The sequence below is a fragment of the Symphodus melops genome (genome assembly GCF_947650265.1).
Source record: "Symphodus melops genome assembly, chromosome: 16".
Taxonomy (NCBI): Eukaryota; Metazoa; Chordata; class Actinopteri; order Labriformes; family Labridae; genus Symphodus; species Symphodus melops.
This window is the reverse complement of record NC_136706.1, coordinates 4,745,435-4,763,812: the sequence shown is the minus strand read 5'-3', so window position 1 is coordinate 4,763,812 and position 18,378 is coordinate 4,745,435. Positions and strand designations below refer to the sequence as shown.

Sequence of the window (18,378 nt, the reverse complement as noted above, 5' to 3'; positions counted from 1 at the left end):
CCCTTGAGAGAGGATTTGGCTCTCGACACTTTCACATTTCTGGAAGGAACACTCTGTAGCCGTTCGTAGCTTTAAATAGCAATCTGTGCTCATGAGATTTATTTGAAGATACACAGGCTGCATTTAACACACTAGTGTCAGCTTAACAGACAGCTCTTAGTGTAAGAGAAATACTAAAACTGCTAGAAATAAATTTTTTATTGCCCATGCAAAGTCTATCTAAGCTTCTTTTTTTTTTTTTTAAATAAAATACAAGGGCATAGAAATGTGTATCATTTTACAAGGTTATTATTGTGTAATTAGCTGTACACATGTCAAGTTTAATCCTAATATAAAAACAGATTTTCTAACGCTTCCTTTGCTGGCACTTCGATCTTTCTGGCTGAACAGACACACAGGACTGCAAAACTTGGTTCTTACAGACATTTTGGTTTGGTTGCCATGCTTTAAGGATTTGAGATAGCATCTAGGATGAAGAGAAATAGTCTACACAATCAGCAATTTGTTGGTAAGAAACAATAATCCTACACATCACTTTGTTTGTTTGCCCTAGGTGACTCACACATAGGACTATGTATCAAACTTTACTCTCCGCTGGGCTGCAGGATGTTGACATGTCCACAGCCGCAGCTGCTGGTTAGCTGCATGGAGGAAAGGACGACAGTTCCAGATTGATCCATGTAAATAACATGCACCTTTTCCTGCGAGGTCGGCTGACAGCATGGCGCCTGGATCCACAGAAGGAAAAGAGAGAAGGTGTCAGGCATGGCAACACAATTTCATAGTATATTGCTTTTTTTTGCTGTGTTTATAATACAATATGAAATGATACACTTTATTGGCCCCATGGGAAAATTTGTCTTGGACTCCTGTGCTTTAAAACATTTAGGTGCCTTTAAGCTGTATCAGAATCAATGATGAAAAATATAAGAATACACAATAACCCTCATGTAAAGAAAGAAGCACACACCAATGAAAAGCATTAACAACATGCAATGCTCAAGTTTTACCTTGAAAAAAAAAACTGCAATAAGTAAGGTTTTATTTTTTGTCTTTTTCAAACCTTTTTAAAGTATTAGATGATTACCAGAAAGGTTTGTTAAAGTAACTTTTTATGAAGACAAACTGATAAAGTAATGGAAAGTTAGTGTATTGCTTGTTGAAATAGTGGTTCAACATGCAAATAAAGAAAGGCAAGAAAATAAAATTGAACGTTAACCAGAACCAAAAAAATAATATCAGTTACTTTTATGTCTTTAAAGTTGTCTTAATTAAAGTTATGTGTTTCCTGTTTCCATAAAACACATTTGTGTCAATGTTGCATTCCTTTCTTGTGGAACAGCTTTAGGGAGTGCCATGTCTTGTGTTGAATAAAGGTTTTTGTTGGCACAAGGAGAAAAAAATAGGCTTATCTGTTCGCATCTGTTTCACCTCCTGTACACACAGAGCTAAAACTAAGCAATGTGTGGAGGACACGAAAACTCAGGCACAGTGGTTGTGAATAACCAACACAGATTCTTGTACTTCAGTAATTTCATTTTATGCAGCTTTGTTGTCCGATTTCTCATATTCCTACACTACTAAATATATCTGTCAGCTTATGGTTCTATGCTGCTGCCTGTCTTAGCCAGGACACTTTCTCTCCTGATTTAAATAAAGTACTTTTCAGTACTTTAGTACACATAAAGTACTTTTTCCCCATTAATGAGTAGATAAATATATTTTTTTTGACACTCAGCAGTGTCTATAAAAGTAAAATGATAGCTTTGCAGTGTTGCTCTGGTAATCATAATCCAGATGAGAAAAATCTGTGTTGCTGCAGCATAATGACTTGTACTAAAAATTAAATACATCAATTCTGCTAATGCAACGTTTTTACATCAGACAACATTTTCCAGAGGTGTTTTACACATTTACACATTTCTCTCAGGTTTTATTAGATCAACACACACAACTTTCCAGGGACACTTAGCTGCAGGTCCTTTTATTAATGGACATATTTCTATTAACGTCAACAAAACAAAAAGTATAATGTAAGTAAGGTAACTCCGTTTTTATACCTGTGAGTTTACATCCTGGACACCGAAGGGGAGTGATGGACATTGCACATTCCCTTCAGGGTTGCAGAGTGCACATTTGACGATGGTGACGCTGACAGGGAGGATCACCCAGCTGTCCCATCCCAGATCTATTAAAGAAGAATGGATATAACATGCATTATTTTCAACATTTTTGCCTTGCATTTATGCGTGTCAATATGCATGCTCTAAAAACATATCAAGACATTGATGCATACCTTTCATAAAGATCTCAGAGGCCATGGAACAGCACTCCAGGCTCGTACTGTTTCCACCATCAGGTGACTCAGGGCTGCCAGACACAGCTGGAGCTGGAAGGACTTGGGGGGGGGGACACACACACACAAACAAAAAGGAGAGGGAGTTAGACTTTCAGCCAAACTACAGCCAATATAACTATTAGTTTAGGCCCTATCAGAATTTGTATAACTAGTGGACTCCACCAACCTGCAGCATCTCTGGCTCTGTGAGCGATATCGCTGAAGGTCGTCCTCCATTGCTCATTGACATAGTCCAACCCAGCGTTAGGCAGCCGTGGCTCATTCTGCAGGTTCAGGGCCCTGAGGAGACCCTTTCTGATTGACTGCAATGACTCACCCTGGCACCTGATTATCAAATAGCACACGCTGTTTGAGTAGGTCACAATATTGAAAATGAGTTGGCAGAAATGACTAAATCAAAGCAAAACAAACAAACAACAGCGTACCTTCTCAACAATGCCATAAATATTTTACAGTGCAGCACCGGGGCCAGTGAGGAGGGCGGGGCCTCTCTCTATCTGACTTCATTAAAGTCAATTAACTGATTGCTATGCTAATGAACAGGAGGAGAGGGTAGCAGAGCTACATAAATTAAACTCACAGCCCACAGTTGACCCACTGCCCCATCCAAGCAGTAATACAGCAGTTTGGCCTGTGCTTCAACAGCCACGCAACAGGTAACATTAGGAGGATCGAAGCTATAACGTTAGCCCCAAATAATCATCACATTAGGGCTAGATATACATTTCAAGACATGTTATGGCTACAGTGTGTTATGTGCTAACATATTGTTGCTAAATTTGTGCGTGCGTGTGTGTGTGTGCATGTGTGTGTGTGTCTGTGTGTGTGTGTGTGTGCAATACGAGGGCCCACCCGTAAAAAGCATGCACTGAGGCCTGTGGTGACTACCTTACATCGCTGCATCTCAATCATCTGTGGAACTAACAGAAATGTACTGAGGTGAATCCTAAACAGAACCGCACATCGTTTCTAAAAAAACTAATCGTCAAAATGACAATAAAATCTAGTATTTTCCTTTAATTATGCAGAAAAGGGACTTAACATATTGAAAACTCAAAGACATAAACAAAGGATTCCCATGAATCATAAAGCACAAAAATGAAGTGAGCAGGTTTGAATGTTACCTGCATACAAGGATATGTCACTTTAACCATATAGGCATATTAAGGGACAAACAAGATTGGTACAGACCTGTGATGTGAGTTTGCAGGAGCTGCAGGTTCCTCCCTGGAAGGCTGTAAGACAAATGCAACCGCCATCGAAGAGCCCAAAAGCACCGTCATTACAATAACTGCACAGGTCATGGTGCATGGGATGGATGGTAATCTGTAGGTAAACTGATGTAGAGCCGTGGCGCACAAAGTCTGCAGTTAGTGGGAGCCTGTCGTTGGAGGAGGAGATACAAGTGATGCTGCACAAGGTACTGTTTGTCAGAGCTTGGGAACCTGGGTTTTTATCTTTCTGTACGCCAGCTTGGCCTTGAGATGCTTAACATTGTTGTCTTGTTCACTGTTCTGTGTGAAAGAATACGGGAGGCTGATCCGGCAGTGAACGAAAGGGAGCCTAATAGAGTCCAGATAAACAGACAGGAATGAAAGATCGAGGGAGGAAAAAAAGAGAGAGTGTATAGGCATAGGCTTCACGTTGTGACGTACATTGCTCAGTTTTAAGTTGTTATAAGATATGCGAAAACAAAAGACCCATTTATGATGTGAGATCCATTCAGTGTGTGAAACCACCTCAAGCCAACAAAAATGAACAAGTTCAATGTTACGTTCATTACAAGAGCTGTAGTTATTTGAAGGTGTTACAATGTTGTCCTCTATAGTTACAGTACATTTATTTTATTGCTCCTTTGATTTAGATCAGTGGTGTCCAAACTTTTTTTCTTGCGGGCCAAAATTGTCGCGTTAGAATCGCTCACGGGCCACAGGGTTTTTTTGTTTGTTTTTTTTAAATATTGGAAGGAACTTTTTGTATTTTGACCTTCAAAAAATAATGTAAATACACAATAACTAATTGCAGTGGGAAACTGTTGTGTTCTCATTTTTTGGAAAGAATAGTCAGGCTTTTAAAGGTCTCCCTCGCTAACAAGAAAAAGAAAAAAAGAACGAAATATGCCATCTGATGAGGCCTGGGGGCCAAAATCTTCTGATTCTTCGATTTGAAGTCAAGGGCCACAAAAAATCCACTCAAGGGCCACAAATGGCCCCCGGGCCGCACTTTGGACACCCCTGATTTAGATTTACTTGTGACAACATGGTCCTCTTGGTCTCAACCTAAGTTGCCTGGGTTCCTGCGTTGCCTGAATTCTTGTTATTTTTCGGGGTTTTGTTCGGGTTCTACTGCTGTGGTTCTGTTGGCTGGGTTGATTTGTTGTGGTGGCGTTTTATGGTTGTTTGGGTTCTTATGCTTTATTTTATGTTTGCTTCTGTATGTGTTGAAGCACTTTGTAAACCCTTTTTTTTAACAGTGCTATACAAATAAAGTTATTACCATTATTACATAAATGAGATACCAAGATTCAAATCAACCATCCATTCAATGAGGTCCAATGCAACACTCCCGATATGACCACATGCAAAAATGTATACAGTCAGAAGCCATCTCATTATTGTAACTAGAATTTAGTTTTTTTTAACAGCACTAACACAAATTCTTCTCAGGAATTCAAGGTACTCAGGTACAGCAAGTCATATTTTATCTTTTATCTTTCATCAATAATCTGAGTGTCATGCCACCTTTTCACTGGTGACAAATGCAGAAAAATACTATGAACTTAATTTATTAAATAATATAAAGAACGAAAAACGTATATAGAAAGAACATTGAAAAAAGCAAAAGTATATGAAAGGTTCATTCACCACCTGTCAGTTATGTTGGTGCCTATTTCTTCTACCTGTTTTGAATAGCAGAGCACAGAGAAATAAAACACAAGCTGTGTATTCCTTCTGCACATGGTTCTTAATTATTACAAATCCAGCATTTTTGGCCAGACATTAAGAGCAGCTATCTCAGCCGATAAACATAATACTAATATTATTCCCATGCAGCGGTCATTCAAGGACAGGATCTGGAGAGGAAATGCTACACCAAGCTATGATGGGTTTCTGCAGGTGATGTTTATATATCTAAAAGGCAAGAGCAAAGGCTTGGCAACACTGACTGTTGTGTAAGCCAACAAGGTCCAGAGGCATGCATGGAATAGAAACTTTGAGTCCTCAGATTACCTCTCCTCTGAGGCCTGAACTCGGTCACCACTAAACTTTCTCATGCTGCCCAAAATACACAGTTTATCTGCTGCAGTGGATATCAACCCATATTTCATCAACAATGCCACAGGAATTCTTGTTACAAGTTGACACAAGACATGGCAATGCTGATACAAAAGTAGTGATTATAAAGTGATGATGCAAATTCAGGCTGTAAGAAAAATAATTAATATTGCAGGAAGAAGGAGTACTATAATATCTGTTGTTAAAAGGATTGTGTTTGGGGCGCCTTAAAGTCTATCACTCATTTTGCATCCCCTCTGTATGGACGCAGTGACTGTGGGTTCTCTTTCGACCTTGGCCTTTTGCTGAATGTTGTCCCCGAATCTCTCCTCGCAACATTTTGAATAAAAATAGAAAACATTTTGTTCATCTTTAATCTTGAGCATATGGTGATTTGGTTTTTTTAAAAATTATATTTATATATTCAATATCCATGACAGTATACTGTCCTGCTTTCAGCATTGCAACATATCAAAATATAATGACTCTCAACCCTTGCATCATAGTACAGGGGGTTTTTTTCGGCCATTTTTACCTTTATTGGATAGGACAGCTAAAGAAACATGACTTGCAGCTGAGTGCAGAGGTCGGATTCAAACCCACAGCCACTGCAAATAGGACTGCAGCTTCCGTACATGTATGGGGCGTGCAGCTCAACCCACCCATGACACAAATCAACATATTAGATTATTTTCCAATGGACAGCCTTTGTCTAGTTCAAACTTATTCAAAGACATGTGACTACTGCTTTTTGTGATTTTGTAAGAAAAGTTAACTCAAAAGTACATTTTTCCTGAGAAATCTGCACTTTTCCTGGATATTTTATTTACTAAAAATACTTCAAATGCTAAAATTATTAAATGAAAGGATGAGAGAAGATATTGAACTTTAGCTTGTGGTTTCCTTTTTTCTTAAACATGAAGTGTGAAAAAAAACACTATTATTTAGTTTAGGCCTCTAATGGAACCCAATGGAAGTGATTGGAACTGGAGAGAGGTTTGTCAGTATAGCAAATCATGTATCAGTGAAGTATGAGTTACAAGCATTAAAAATGACAATATTAAAAAAAACAATAGGCTGCACTATTAATTTCACTCACTTTCATGACCATGAAAAGCCTCCAGCAACTTGTGCCCTCAGTTACCTATCTGAGGCATCACAACACAAATATGTGATGTGTTTTTTTTACCAGTCTCATGTTCAACAGGTCTCAACAGCACAGTGGAGATCTCAATCTCACGTCTTAAATTATTGTCACGTCTCAACTTCTCAGGATTGGACCATAACTCCAAATTAATTGGTGAGAAAATTATTGTCTTTTCTGTCTGAAAAGGATATATATTTATTCTTATTTTACAGTTTCACGTTTTATCATCATTTCCTAATTTGATCTATTACATTTGAACAGTGTTTAAAGCTGAGAGTTTAATATAATCATTTCTCTTCTATCATTCCCCCATCTTTTTCTTTAGCAAATTTTTTATCCACTGTCCTATCACTCTAATAAAGGCACAAAAAGCCAAAAACTAAACAAACGAAACAGTCTAATAGCAGGAGACTGTTCGTGGTTATAGGCCATGTGTGAGATGACTTTTTAGGGGTTTCTTGAGGGTGCAGGGTGAGGGGGAGTCTCTGGCAGACGGTTAGTCCTGCAGGGGAGGTTTGCGTCAAAAGGGAGTGTGCCAGTGGAGGAGCACAGACAGGTATTGGAGGGCTTTGTAGGTGATAATATAGTAAGGAGTTTGAGGTTGTTATGCAGGGGCGGATATTAATCCAATGAATCCCACACAGCTTCTTTTTCAGGGATAAAATCCCTTGATCATCACACCTGCTGCTGACAGTAGCTCCCATCAAATGTTCTTTCTTTGTATCAAACGTTGATTCAGCAAGGTCGGTGGAGATTCGGGAGTGCGTTGGGTGCCCTGGGAAAAAAACAATTGGGGGGCCCTCAAACCTACGTTTCTCTTACGTCAACTGCTGTCCTGATGATAACTCCTCTTCCTCTTTTTCCCCGTTTCTTTTTTTCTGGCTCCTGTAGATGGACGATTCCTCTTAAATTTATTTCATCCTTAAAGGGATACTTCACCCATTTACATGAAGCTGTGTATCATTAGAAACATGGTAGTAGTGTTGAGGGTTGGATTCACGACCATTCAACACTACTACCATGTTTCTAATGATACAAAGCTTCATGCAAATGGGTGAAGTATCCCTTTAAACATTGTTTTCATAGCAATAAGTTGTGTAACACTTAGCAGGGCAACGAAAGTAAGCTCTTTCAGATGGAACTGGAGAGAGGTTTGTCAGTATAGCAAATCATGTATCAGTGAAGTATGAGTTACAAGCATTAAAAATGACAATACTAAAAAAAACAATAGAGGGGCACTATAAATTTCACTCACTTTCATGACCATGAAAAGCCTCCAGCAGAGAGAGAGGTTTTCTACTGTTGTTGCAAAATGTGCCCATTTGAGGCCACGGTTTTGGTTTCAAGTTTGTTCTAAGGGGCGCCCTGCTGGTCTGGTCTGCACGAAGGTGACTGACCCTGCTGTGACACTCCAGCCAAGGAGGAAAAGGGAAGGAATCCTCTCTCTGATTGAGGGCAAAGCGACCCTCAGACAGGTGTAGCCCTGGGAGGTGTGTTCAAAGTGTCTGTTAATAAATTTAGACCTGTTTCACCAGGGAATGGAACATAAAGTGTTGATGAACAATGTGCCGAGTGATCCACCACTAAGAGTTGTACAGTGTTGGTTTTGTTTGTTTTTTTAGTTTGTTTTTTTTAGATGAGTACTACTGTCCGCCATCTTTTTTAAAACACATTAAAAAATACACACACACACACACACACACACACACACACACACACACACACACACACACACACACCAGATGTCCATTTGTGATACTGTATCTTCTAAAGTCCTTTAACTGTGCATGAATGAGCTGAGTCCTTGAGCATCGGAAGGCTCCCACAACTTCCACGTTGTAGTATCAATGGGAGTCACACCGCCAACAGCTGTTCCCTTAGAGGATCACAAAGAGTCTTTATTCAAAGGGGAAAGATTCTTGGAGGTTGAAAAATGCAGATATTCAACAGGCAAAGATGTTCCTGAGATGTATTTCAACAAATGAGAACAGATAAAGAATAGGGATACAGTTTGTTTTGAAAGCCATTTCATCAAGGTGTAATTTAATATGGATTGATTAGAAATGTAGCAGGAGTTTAATGTAGCAGGATGTTGAGACTACTTTAACTGAACCACACCTGCGGTTGGGTGCTACATGTCCTGATTTGACCGGTACCGTCTTGTTTTTTTAGGTCTGTGTCCCGACTCCCCACAACTATCTAAAAAACACTTAAATATCTCTTATAAAAACGCTACATGTTTTTAACCAACCAAAACAAAACACCATGCGAGTAACACATATCTGGCGGCATACATTTAAATCACTGTTGTTGCCTACACTGTGTCAGTTTTAAAAAATAGAAAAACATCACCAATACACCATGGGGCAAAGTTCAATGATTTGTCTTTAAATGGGTCAGTAAATCTCAGGGTTGCAGTTGTTGCTTTGCTAGCCTAGCTTATCTTACTAAGAGGGCCTGACTCAGTTAAAATTGGTTTTCAGCAGGTTCCTGTTCTGCAGTACATAAAATCAGACAAAAGACACAAGCAACCTCAGACTTAACAGCAACACAGAGAGAAGGGACAGAGGAAGTTTTTCCCTTCATCAGGGGGTGTTGACATACCTCCTTAAAATGCCTTAGTTGTAATAGACCTCACTTTAGTGCTGGAGACTCATGTATACAAACTCATGCATACAAACAACTTTCTCCTCATCAAAGTCCTATTTAGAATAACAGATGTGTGCTTTATAAAGCACTGATTCTCAATCCAATAATGGAACATATTTGTTCTCACACCATCAGGTGGATAGAAATATCTGGTCAATAAACAATCTAATAGATGATCAGGGACTCTGGTTATCTTGTGAAAAATTCCTCTTGAAATACATTATTGTTTAGACTCCCTATCAGTCTGACAAAGTGATAGACAAACAGTCGTATGTTTCACATTTAGTCAATGGTCAAGACTTTCATATATAGAGGGAAACAAACACAATGATACACAATCACATACTGTACCCAACACAGCGGACACTGGATGCCACTTAATGATGAGCAACCTGATGCTCCTGGCAAAATGTTTCATTCATACATGCAAATAGAAGAATGAAGCCCATATTCTGGGTCTTCAGGAGACACCTTGTGGACAATCACTGGAGTGCTTTAAAGCAGATGAAGGGGAAAACCAAATCTCTGCTCAGTGCATATTATAAACAAAAAATATCTGATGATCTCTGGTAATTTTCTTCAGGACAAAAACATAATTTAGATGTATTGGAAGTTGAAGTAGCCTACCAGACTTAGAGACGCCTCTTTCCCAATGTAAGCTTATGGGAAAAGGTATTTTTGGGCCCTATCACATGACATGAGTGACACACAGTCCCAATACAGAGGCTACATAAGCAGAAACATGTACATAAACATACGTAAATAAATATCAATTCAAATGTGTAGGCTTTGAATGTGAATAAATGTATTTTTGATACACACAAAAAATGTCTTGTTTATTTACAGTAGGTTTTTGTGTTTAAAAGGTAATTTTGCAAAAATAACTTTTTTGTCATTACTTTATTAGTAAATTATTTGCTCAGATTAGCCAGTGAACAATCAATAGACATTTAGAGTAAAATAGTGTTCATAAGAGTCACAGCTATGACAAGTCGTGAGCTGAAGGCAAACCTCTCCTTCCTTTGGAAGTACTGCCATCCTTTATCAGAGCCCTCATCCGTTTATTCAGCATAGATGTCAGCCATAGTTAGATTTAATCCTAATCCATTAACATGTTGTTTTGTTTATGTGATCACAAGTGCTGTCCAAGACACTCGGCTCTGTTATTCTCAAGGCTTTATCCACTGAGTGCGGTGTGATGGCTGAGTGTTGTGTAGCTGGGGAGAACCCTCATCCAATTACAACAATAAAACCACTCGGATCTGTGCTGCTGTGCACGGGGAGTCCAGGTCAGATTATTAATTTTACGAGCTGTAACAGTGTGGCTGGAAAGTTTGTCAAAACAACGGCTGCTTCGTCGGAGCTGCTGAAGCAGTAAGGTGAAGAAATGAAAGAAGGATAAAGAGAGCAGGTAAGGAAGTGATGAGGTTGATTTTAATTGCGTTTGGGGATGATTAGATTTTGCTTTTTAAAGAGCCAGCCCATCACACATCAAATTATATGCTTTTGGTAAAATCAAACAATAATTTAGTAAGCTGTTATAACAGGATTAATTCTTCTAGTTATTAAGATTGGTTATGATATAGATCTCTGGTTTTCAACTGGTGGGTAGGGACCCTAAAGTGGGTTGCCAAGCCTTTATCAGGAGGTCACAAATGTGTTCCTGGAAAAAAAGAGGTGAGAAAAGTCTGTGAAGCGCATTTTAGAAATGTTTCATGATTTGTTTGATTTCTTAATTCTGTCATGTGTTGTACTATGTGAGGGCCAAACTACACAATTTTTTCATGAAACATATCTGATGTGCTGAAACTTTCATGAAGGAAGAGGTGGTGGGACCAGTTGCGAAACACTGATTTAGGTGTTTATTTTAATGTTACCAGACGATGTATGTTTTTCAGACGTGTTCTAAAATAAAAATATGACAAATAGACAAAACGATCAAAAAACTTTTCTATTCTTGCAATTTTTGCTGGGTGCAAAACAGAAAGTCAGACATTTCACACAGACTCACGTGTGAAAGGATCTTTCTCGTCAACAGAGAAACCAGCAAAGGACCATGGGATGTGGCATGGGAAAATCTGAAAATAAGTTGAAGAAATGTGATACAGGTATTGACGTTACTAAACCAATTCTTCTGATAAGCAAAGCTTTCAAATTTCAAAGAAATTTCCTCTTTGATTGCTATAATTAACAAACAGCTTATTGCTTTTTTTAAAATTTTATTTAAGTGAGCATCTCAGTTCCAGGTAAATATTTGTTTAATTCCATCTTTACTCTCAAAATATGTGTGAAATAAAGTCTCAATCATGCTGTTTCATAACTTCTGCAATCTCCACTTATTATTTCATTCCCTCTGTGCAGCTTCTACAGGTGAGTTTTTCAGTGTAGATAAACTTAAGCAAACCAATTTATTTGTAATTCAAAGATTACCTCAGGATAGTTATGATCAGCTGGCCTCCACTTTCTCTTGTGATCTTTAGCTATAAGAGCAGCTCTGCTCATCCAGCGCTGGTACCGTCAGTATGTGGCTCGGCTTGAAATGAGACGCAGGTGCACTTGGAATATCTTCCAGTCTATTGAATATGCAGGAGAGCAAGACCAGATCAAGGTGAGTCACATACTTAAGTACACAGTTCAGGGGAAGGTCACAAGATTGATTAAACGTTCACCTGAATGTTTTGTCACCGATAGCGTTGGATGGATTGACATGTCTATGTGTAACATCACTTTGAGTCGACAGACAATATTGGATTCTTAGCAGCTGCGCTCACAGGATGAATCTAAATGATTAAGAAGAAGACATGATTCATAATTTCACAATCTTGAAACCGTGCTCAGAATTTACCAGTAATCATCATTAACCTGCTAAACATCAACATGTTCAACGTGATATTGTGAACATGTTAGTATTTCATTTACACTACAATTAAAAAACAATCCTCTTTGTTGCAGCTTTACAATTTCTTTGGCTACTTGATGGACCACTTTACTCCAGCCAGCAGTGAACGTAAGACTACTACTCCTGTCTTATTCCAACACAGGAGTTTTTTTTTTTCAAATGACATACAAAGAGCTAAACTGAGCTCCCACAGACCCCCCATCGTTTTTCACCCATACTCCACTGATCCCGCTCTTTTTCTTTCTCACTCTGCCCTCTAATGTAGGGAACCTAATATCTCACATCTTTCGTACGAATGAATGCTGTCGTGATACAGAATGGGAGAGTTATTTTTGCTACAAGAGCATCCAGGTACCTGACAGCTACACTGGCCCTCACCTGACCTTCCCCATGACCTTCAGCGGGGTGTCAAAACTAGTGGAGGCCTTCAAGCACAAACAAGTAACTACAAAGACACTTCGGCCACAGTCATCGCTGATACTCAAAGCAGACAAGATGACACAAGTAACTAATGGTTGCCTTTTTCCTTCAGCAACCTGTTTGTTGCCTTTTTTCCCCCAAGTAGCAGCTCCATGCTCGATATGTTCTGCAGCTTCTTGGACAGACTTGCAGACTTCTAAGAATTCTTCCAAATATCAACCGTGTCTCTACATGCCACAACAAGGAAATTACCATATGCGGTACAGAACAGCAAACCTTTTCAGGACGTATTCTGCTCTCATAGTCTCTAACAGATTATTTTTTTAGTCAAGTAAAGTGTGTACTTGTAACAGTTTTTAAAAAAAATCATTTGTATTGCTCTTAATAGTTTTTAGGTCTTTAACCTCAATGGGACTTTTTCTGTATAAATAAAGGTTTAATTTTTATTTATTGTTTTTTAAATCTCACGGTATCACAATTTATATTATTTTGCTCATCCCTTCCCAGGAGATTTACATGGACACCTTGAAGATCTGCTGTTGATATTCTATAAGGTATTCACAACACGCAAACAATCATAGTGTAATGAAGAATGTGTTTCTTTTAAAATAAAAACTTTTTTCCAACCGGTCCAGAACGGTTTGCCGTCCTCTGAGAAACCGTACGTCTTTAATGGAGACTTTGTTGATCGCGGTAAAAGCTCCTTGGAGATCCTGCTCATTCTCTTTGGGTTCCTGATGGTCTATCCCAATGATGTCCATATTAACAGAGGGAACCATGAGGACCACATCGTTAACCTCAGGCAAGCACAGACAGCAATTGTGAGATGAATGTAATGATTTTCTTTATTCTACTTACAGCTGATGAGTACACTAAGTGAGATTTCAATGTCTTCTCTTCAGATATGGTTTCACTAAGGAAGTTTTGGGAAAGTACAGGGTACGTCTTGTGCATTTCCTTTTAACGACATTATTTTTCAGACACAGAATTTTTAATAAGTAACAATGCTGCAATTAAAAAAATACCTCATTAGTAGTTAGCATGCAAACATCAAAGGTGAAAGCACAAAATAAGCATTTTCTGATACATCCTCTGTGCAAGATGCATGCCTGTACGATATTTCAAGTCAATCAAAACAAATGTTTTTGAGATGTACAAGTTTTAGCATCAGTGTTACAAAGTATTAGACAAGAGGATTATAAGGATACTGATTTATCTTACACTTTATAAGTCACAATGAGCTTGTCATGTCTGCAGGTGCATGGTAAGAAGATCTTAAAGCTTCTGCAGAAGATATTCAGCGGTCTGCCTCTGGCCACAGTAATTGATCACAAAGTCCTGATTGTCCATGGAGGGATCTCTGACATAACGGATCTTAACATGATAGCCAGAGTGGACAGGCACAAAGTAAAAGAGGCCTTTACAACCGTATTAAGAATATTTTACAATCATTATATCCAGAATATACTGTCATGATCATGGTATTGAGTGAATTAATTTTTTTGCACAGTATGTCTCAGCTCTAAGACCCCCTAAGCAGACTTCACATGGAGTCTATGGCACAAAGACTCAAGCAATGAACATTGAGGAGGTCGGCGGACCCATGGAAGGCCGGCGTCGAGTGTGTTCTCTGACTTACCATGGCTCAACCTCGGCTTTAATACACAACATGCCACGGCGCTCGCTCAAATGTTCGCCTACAAGCAGTCGTTTCAACTGTTCACTGGAAGAGGAGCTAAAAAAGAGGCGTAGATTGGCTGGGTTTGATCAGTCCTACGGAGAACTGAAGAAAAGTGACTCAGAATCAGAGCCAGAGTCTCGTGAAACAGCAGATGAGCAGGAGTGGAAACAAGTGAGTGAGGAGAGGAGATTTTAGCTGTTTTTGCTTTGAGAGACATGTGACTTTAAAGTTCCTGTGAGGAGTTTTTGAAACAGACTGAAATGAATAGCTATTTCTCTATATGGCCTATAAAGGAAAATGAGACAGTAGTTGATGAGATCATTTCTACATTATATTTTTTAATGCAATCATTTTTTTTAATGAGCCGTAACAAAAAGACTGCTGCAGAAACATTTCCCACAGCAAATATTCATGAGCGATACATTTGACGGATAAAAGAAAAAAAACACAAGACAAAATCAGCACAACATTAGATGTATCTTTTTGTCCACAAGAGGGCACCAAAATCAACACAACCAAAAAGTTCCTCACAGGAGCTTTAACTAATGACCAAAATCTGCTAATTGTGTTCATGCCTTTCTTTTTCCAAAAAAACAAAAAAACAAATCCAGAATATTTTTGTATGATCACTTTGACCAGATAGTGGACATGTTGTGGAGTGACCCAATGCCCCAAATTGGCTGCATTCCCAATGAGGTGCGAGGCGGAGGTTGCTACTGGGGGCCAGATGTCACAGAGAAAGTACTTGCTAGACACAACCTCCACCTTCTCATCCGTTCACACGAGTGCAAACAGGAGGGCTACGAGTTCTGCCACAACCGCAGGGTAAGCACAAAGCTACACGAGAGGTGAAGAGAGAAGGACTGATAACAGAAAAAAAGCAGTTTCTGCTTTTGATGTTGTTGTTTTTTCAAAGAGACATTGTAATTAAATGATAGCAAGAAGATTTACGTTGTAACAGCTCTGAGCATAGAGATGTGGGCTTGCAGGAAGGATTAATGCAGAGCAGTTGAAAGCAATAAGCGGTTTACTAGATAAGTGATCCAAGCAAGGATCTTGAACACCCAAGTGGGAAAAAGCTGAAGTAGGCACAAGTTGAAGTAAACAACTGGAAGTACCATTAACAAAGGCTGGACTGGTGAGATGGTTGTGGGTCAGATGATATTTCCATGCTGTGAGAGGGAGAGAGACAGTCCCACCCACCAAGGGACGAGGATCGTCACAGTCGTACACCTGAAGGAACCAAGAACCCGCAGACTTTCAAGGTAGAAGATAGTACTTTCTACAGCCTAAAAAGAAAAACATGTAACGACCAAATCAAGTTTGATATGCATATTGTAGCTTGAAATGAATCGCAGAATCTTGTGAAGGCGGGGAGGTTGAAAGAGGAGGAAGGTGTGTCCAAAGAGAGCATTTACTGTCGTCCGAGAATCCGCTCTGAAAGTCGCATAGCAAGTCTTTACCATGGAGGAGGTCGAGTTCATAACCTTTACTGCAGCCAGTAAGTCGTAGGAGCTCAAAACATTTTGGCTTCACTTCGAGGAGAGTGGTGTTGTGTCCATCTTTTTTTATTTTTTTTTATTTGTGAATTGTTGGGAACTTATTTAGGGCTCTTGTAGGAAAATAAGAAGGGCAGATATCTGAAATGACAGAATGAAATTTATGAAGAAAAAAATTCAGCAATTTATAATCAGTGTTTCGGCTACAGTAAGTCAGTCTTAGTGCTCTCTGTCCTTTGTCGAGTTCAGGTGCTGACTATATTTTCAGCCTCAAATTACTATGAGATGGGCAGTAACAGAGGAGCCTACATCAGAATGGGACGAGATCTGGTCCCCCACTTCTTCCAGTATCAGGCCAGTAGGACGAGCAGAGAGCTCACCCTGAGACAAAGGTACTTAAAACGCACAATTCAGTGGTAACTTGAAACTCTATGGAATTCAATCAAAGGCTTATCTCAGTGGATATAATTCAAACACTTGCTATACAGCTATTTGCTTCTCCCAACGATTACAAGATGCAAGAATAAATGTTTTCCTTTTCTTCATCAGTGTCAGCTGGACAGAGAGATCAGCCCTGCAAGCTCTTCGAAAACAACTCTTTGTACATAAGTCAGTTCTCATCAGTGCTTTCCAGGAGTTTGATCCTTACAACACAGGTAAATAAAAAACAAACTGTTGTATGCAAAACGAAAGACAATAAAAAAGTCCTTATTTATCACCTCCAAGCAGAACTGCTTATTCCTGCCTGTATCCCAGGGGTAATCTCGCTGAGTCACTGGGCTTGTGCAACGGAGAGAGTACTGAATCTTGGTCTGCCATGGAGGGTGCTGCGTCCTCAGCTTGTCAGCTGCACACACTTCGGCATGGTGGACTATCAGCGGTGGATCAAGGAGCTCTCTATTACTGAGCCAAAGTCAGAGGTCAGACTTGCACAGCTGTTGTCTTTTTCTTTTGGTTTGAGCAGCAAATCTTGATCTAACCGTCTTCTTCATCACAGACCTCCAACGACAGCATCCTCGAGACTATGTACAAGAACCACTCCAACTTGGAAACCATTTTCCGGATCATAGACACAGATCACTCCGGTGAGTAAGCGCCTCATCCTGGATCCCAGGAACTTGGTCCATTTCCATCACTTCGACATTGTCACCTCTATTTGTTGAAGGCAGATATCATGGTCCATAAAAAAATGTCTGACAAACTCTTAAGGTGTTCTTCAGTAAAACATCTATCATGGGAGAAATGTACGGCCCTCCGACCCTCTGCAGCCTTGTTTGCTGCAGATTTGTTAAGTGTACAGCTTCATGGGGTCGCCGGTGGCGCAGCGGCAGTGCGCGCGACCCCATGTATTGAGGCTCAGTCCTCACGCGCGGGCGGCGCGGGTTCGCGTCCGGCCTGTGGCCCATTTCCCGCATGTCTCTCCCCTCTCTCTCTCCCTGATTTCCGACTCTATCCACTGTCCTCCCTCTATAATAAAGGCATAAAAGCCAAAAACAAATCTTAAAAAAAAAAAAAAAAAAAAAAAGTGTACAGCTTCATCCCCTTCCTCCGTTTCTTTCTAGGCTCGATCTCTTTCGAGGAGTTTCGGCAGACCTGGAAACTCTTGAGTTCTCATCTTAAGACAGAGATCAGTGACGAGGCCATCGCAGACCTGGCCAAAAGCATCGACTTCAACAAGGACGGGAGCATCGATATTAATGAGTTTATGGAGGCTTTTCGGCTGGTGGACCTCACTGCACATACATGAGAGCGACGACCAGGAACTGTGAAAAGAATATTAGCGGACCGGCTGTGGCTCAGTTTGTAGAGTCGTCGTCTCTCAAAAGGAAGGTCGAGGGTTGCTGCAGCTACTTCTCCAATACGTCCTCGGGCAAGACACTTAAACCTGAATTACTCCCACAGCTTCATATGTGCAGAAACAACTACAATCAGTGTGTCAATGGGTAGGTGTGACAGGCGGTGTAAAAGATTTGAGTAGTCAGAAGTCTGGTAACGTGCTTTATGAGCTCAAATCCATTTAATCACTTGTTGACCTACAGCAGCCTTGGGTTTGAATCCAACCTCTACCCCTTGCTGCATGTCATCCCCCACTCTCTCAGCTGTCCTAATAAAGGCAAAAAAGCCAAGAAACAACTTTAAAAAACATGTCTGAATTTTACTTCAGCTTTAATACTAATGTGTTTAATTGGGAAACAAGTTGCTTTGAGGGAATATGATCTGTCAGTAAACTGCCAATCCATCTTTCATCTGTGTGGGGTTTATAAATCCAGGAAACTAATCCAGTCAACTCAAGCCCTCTTCAATAAGATGCCAGAGATATCTTGAGTGAATGGAAACAAGGAGCGAGAGATGTACCATATTGTAAACCCAACAATGCACCTGCACATCCCTTCTAAGGATGAAACATGGCGAGTTATTTTTCCAAACAGGAACACACAGAACTGAAAAA

At 39.8% G+C, this 18,378-nt stretch overlaps 2 protein-coding genes across 3 annotated transcripts; one reads left to right on the top strand and one right to left on the bottom strand.

Annotated features, from left to right (window-relative positions):
* Window positions 1–225: 225 nt before the first annotated feature.
* Window positions 226–3,806, bottom strand: gsdf (gonadal somatic cell derived factor). 2 transcript variants are annotated; one of them, XM_079364431.1, is made up of 6 exons: window positions 3,551–3,806; window positions 2,526–2,683; window positions 2,297–2,398; window positions 2,061–2,188; window positions 563–728; window positions 226–466 (listed from the first exon to the last, which is right to left on the bottom strand). In XM_079364431.1, the coding sequence occupies exons 1-5, from the start codon at window positions 3,661–3,663 to the stop codon at window positions 585–587; spliced, it is 645 nt and encodes a 214-aa protein (XP_079220557.1). In that variant the 5' UTR covers window positions 3,664–3,806; the 3' UTR covers window positions 226–466; window positions 563–584. The 2 variants fall into 2 exon arrangements, with proteins under 2 accessions (XP_079220557.1, XP_079220556.1); XM_079364430.1 differs by having other exon boundaries at window positions 226–728; window positions 3,551–3,804.
* Window positions 3,807–11,671: 7,865 nt separating this feature from the next.
* On the top strand, window positions 11,672–18,061 carry ppef2b (protein phosphatase with EF-hand domain 2b). The gene is made up of 16 exons (XM_079364863.1): window positions 11,672–11,800; window positions 11,911–12,038; window positions 12,383–12,437; window positions 12,595–12,770; window positions 12,895–13,009; window positions 13,257–13,303; window positions 13,385–13,551; window positions 13,652–13,688; window positions 14,007–14,156; window positions 14,260–14,601; window positions 15,070–15,255; window positions 16,179–16,321; window positions 16,479–16,585; window positions 16,686–16,849; window positions 16,927–17,014; window positions 17,492–18,061. The coding sequence occupies exons 1-16, from the start codon at window positions 11,737–11,739 to the stop codon at window positions 17,674–17,676; spliced, it is 2,154 nt and encodes a 717-aa protein (XP_079220989.1). The 5' UTR covers window positions 11,672–11,736; the 3' UTR covers window positions 17,677–18,061.
* The last annotated feature ends 317 nt before the right edge of the window (window positions 18,062–18,378 follow it).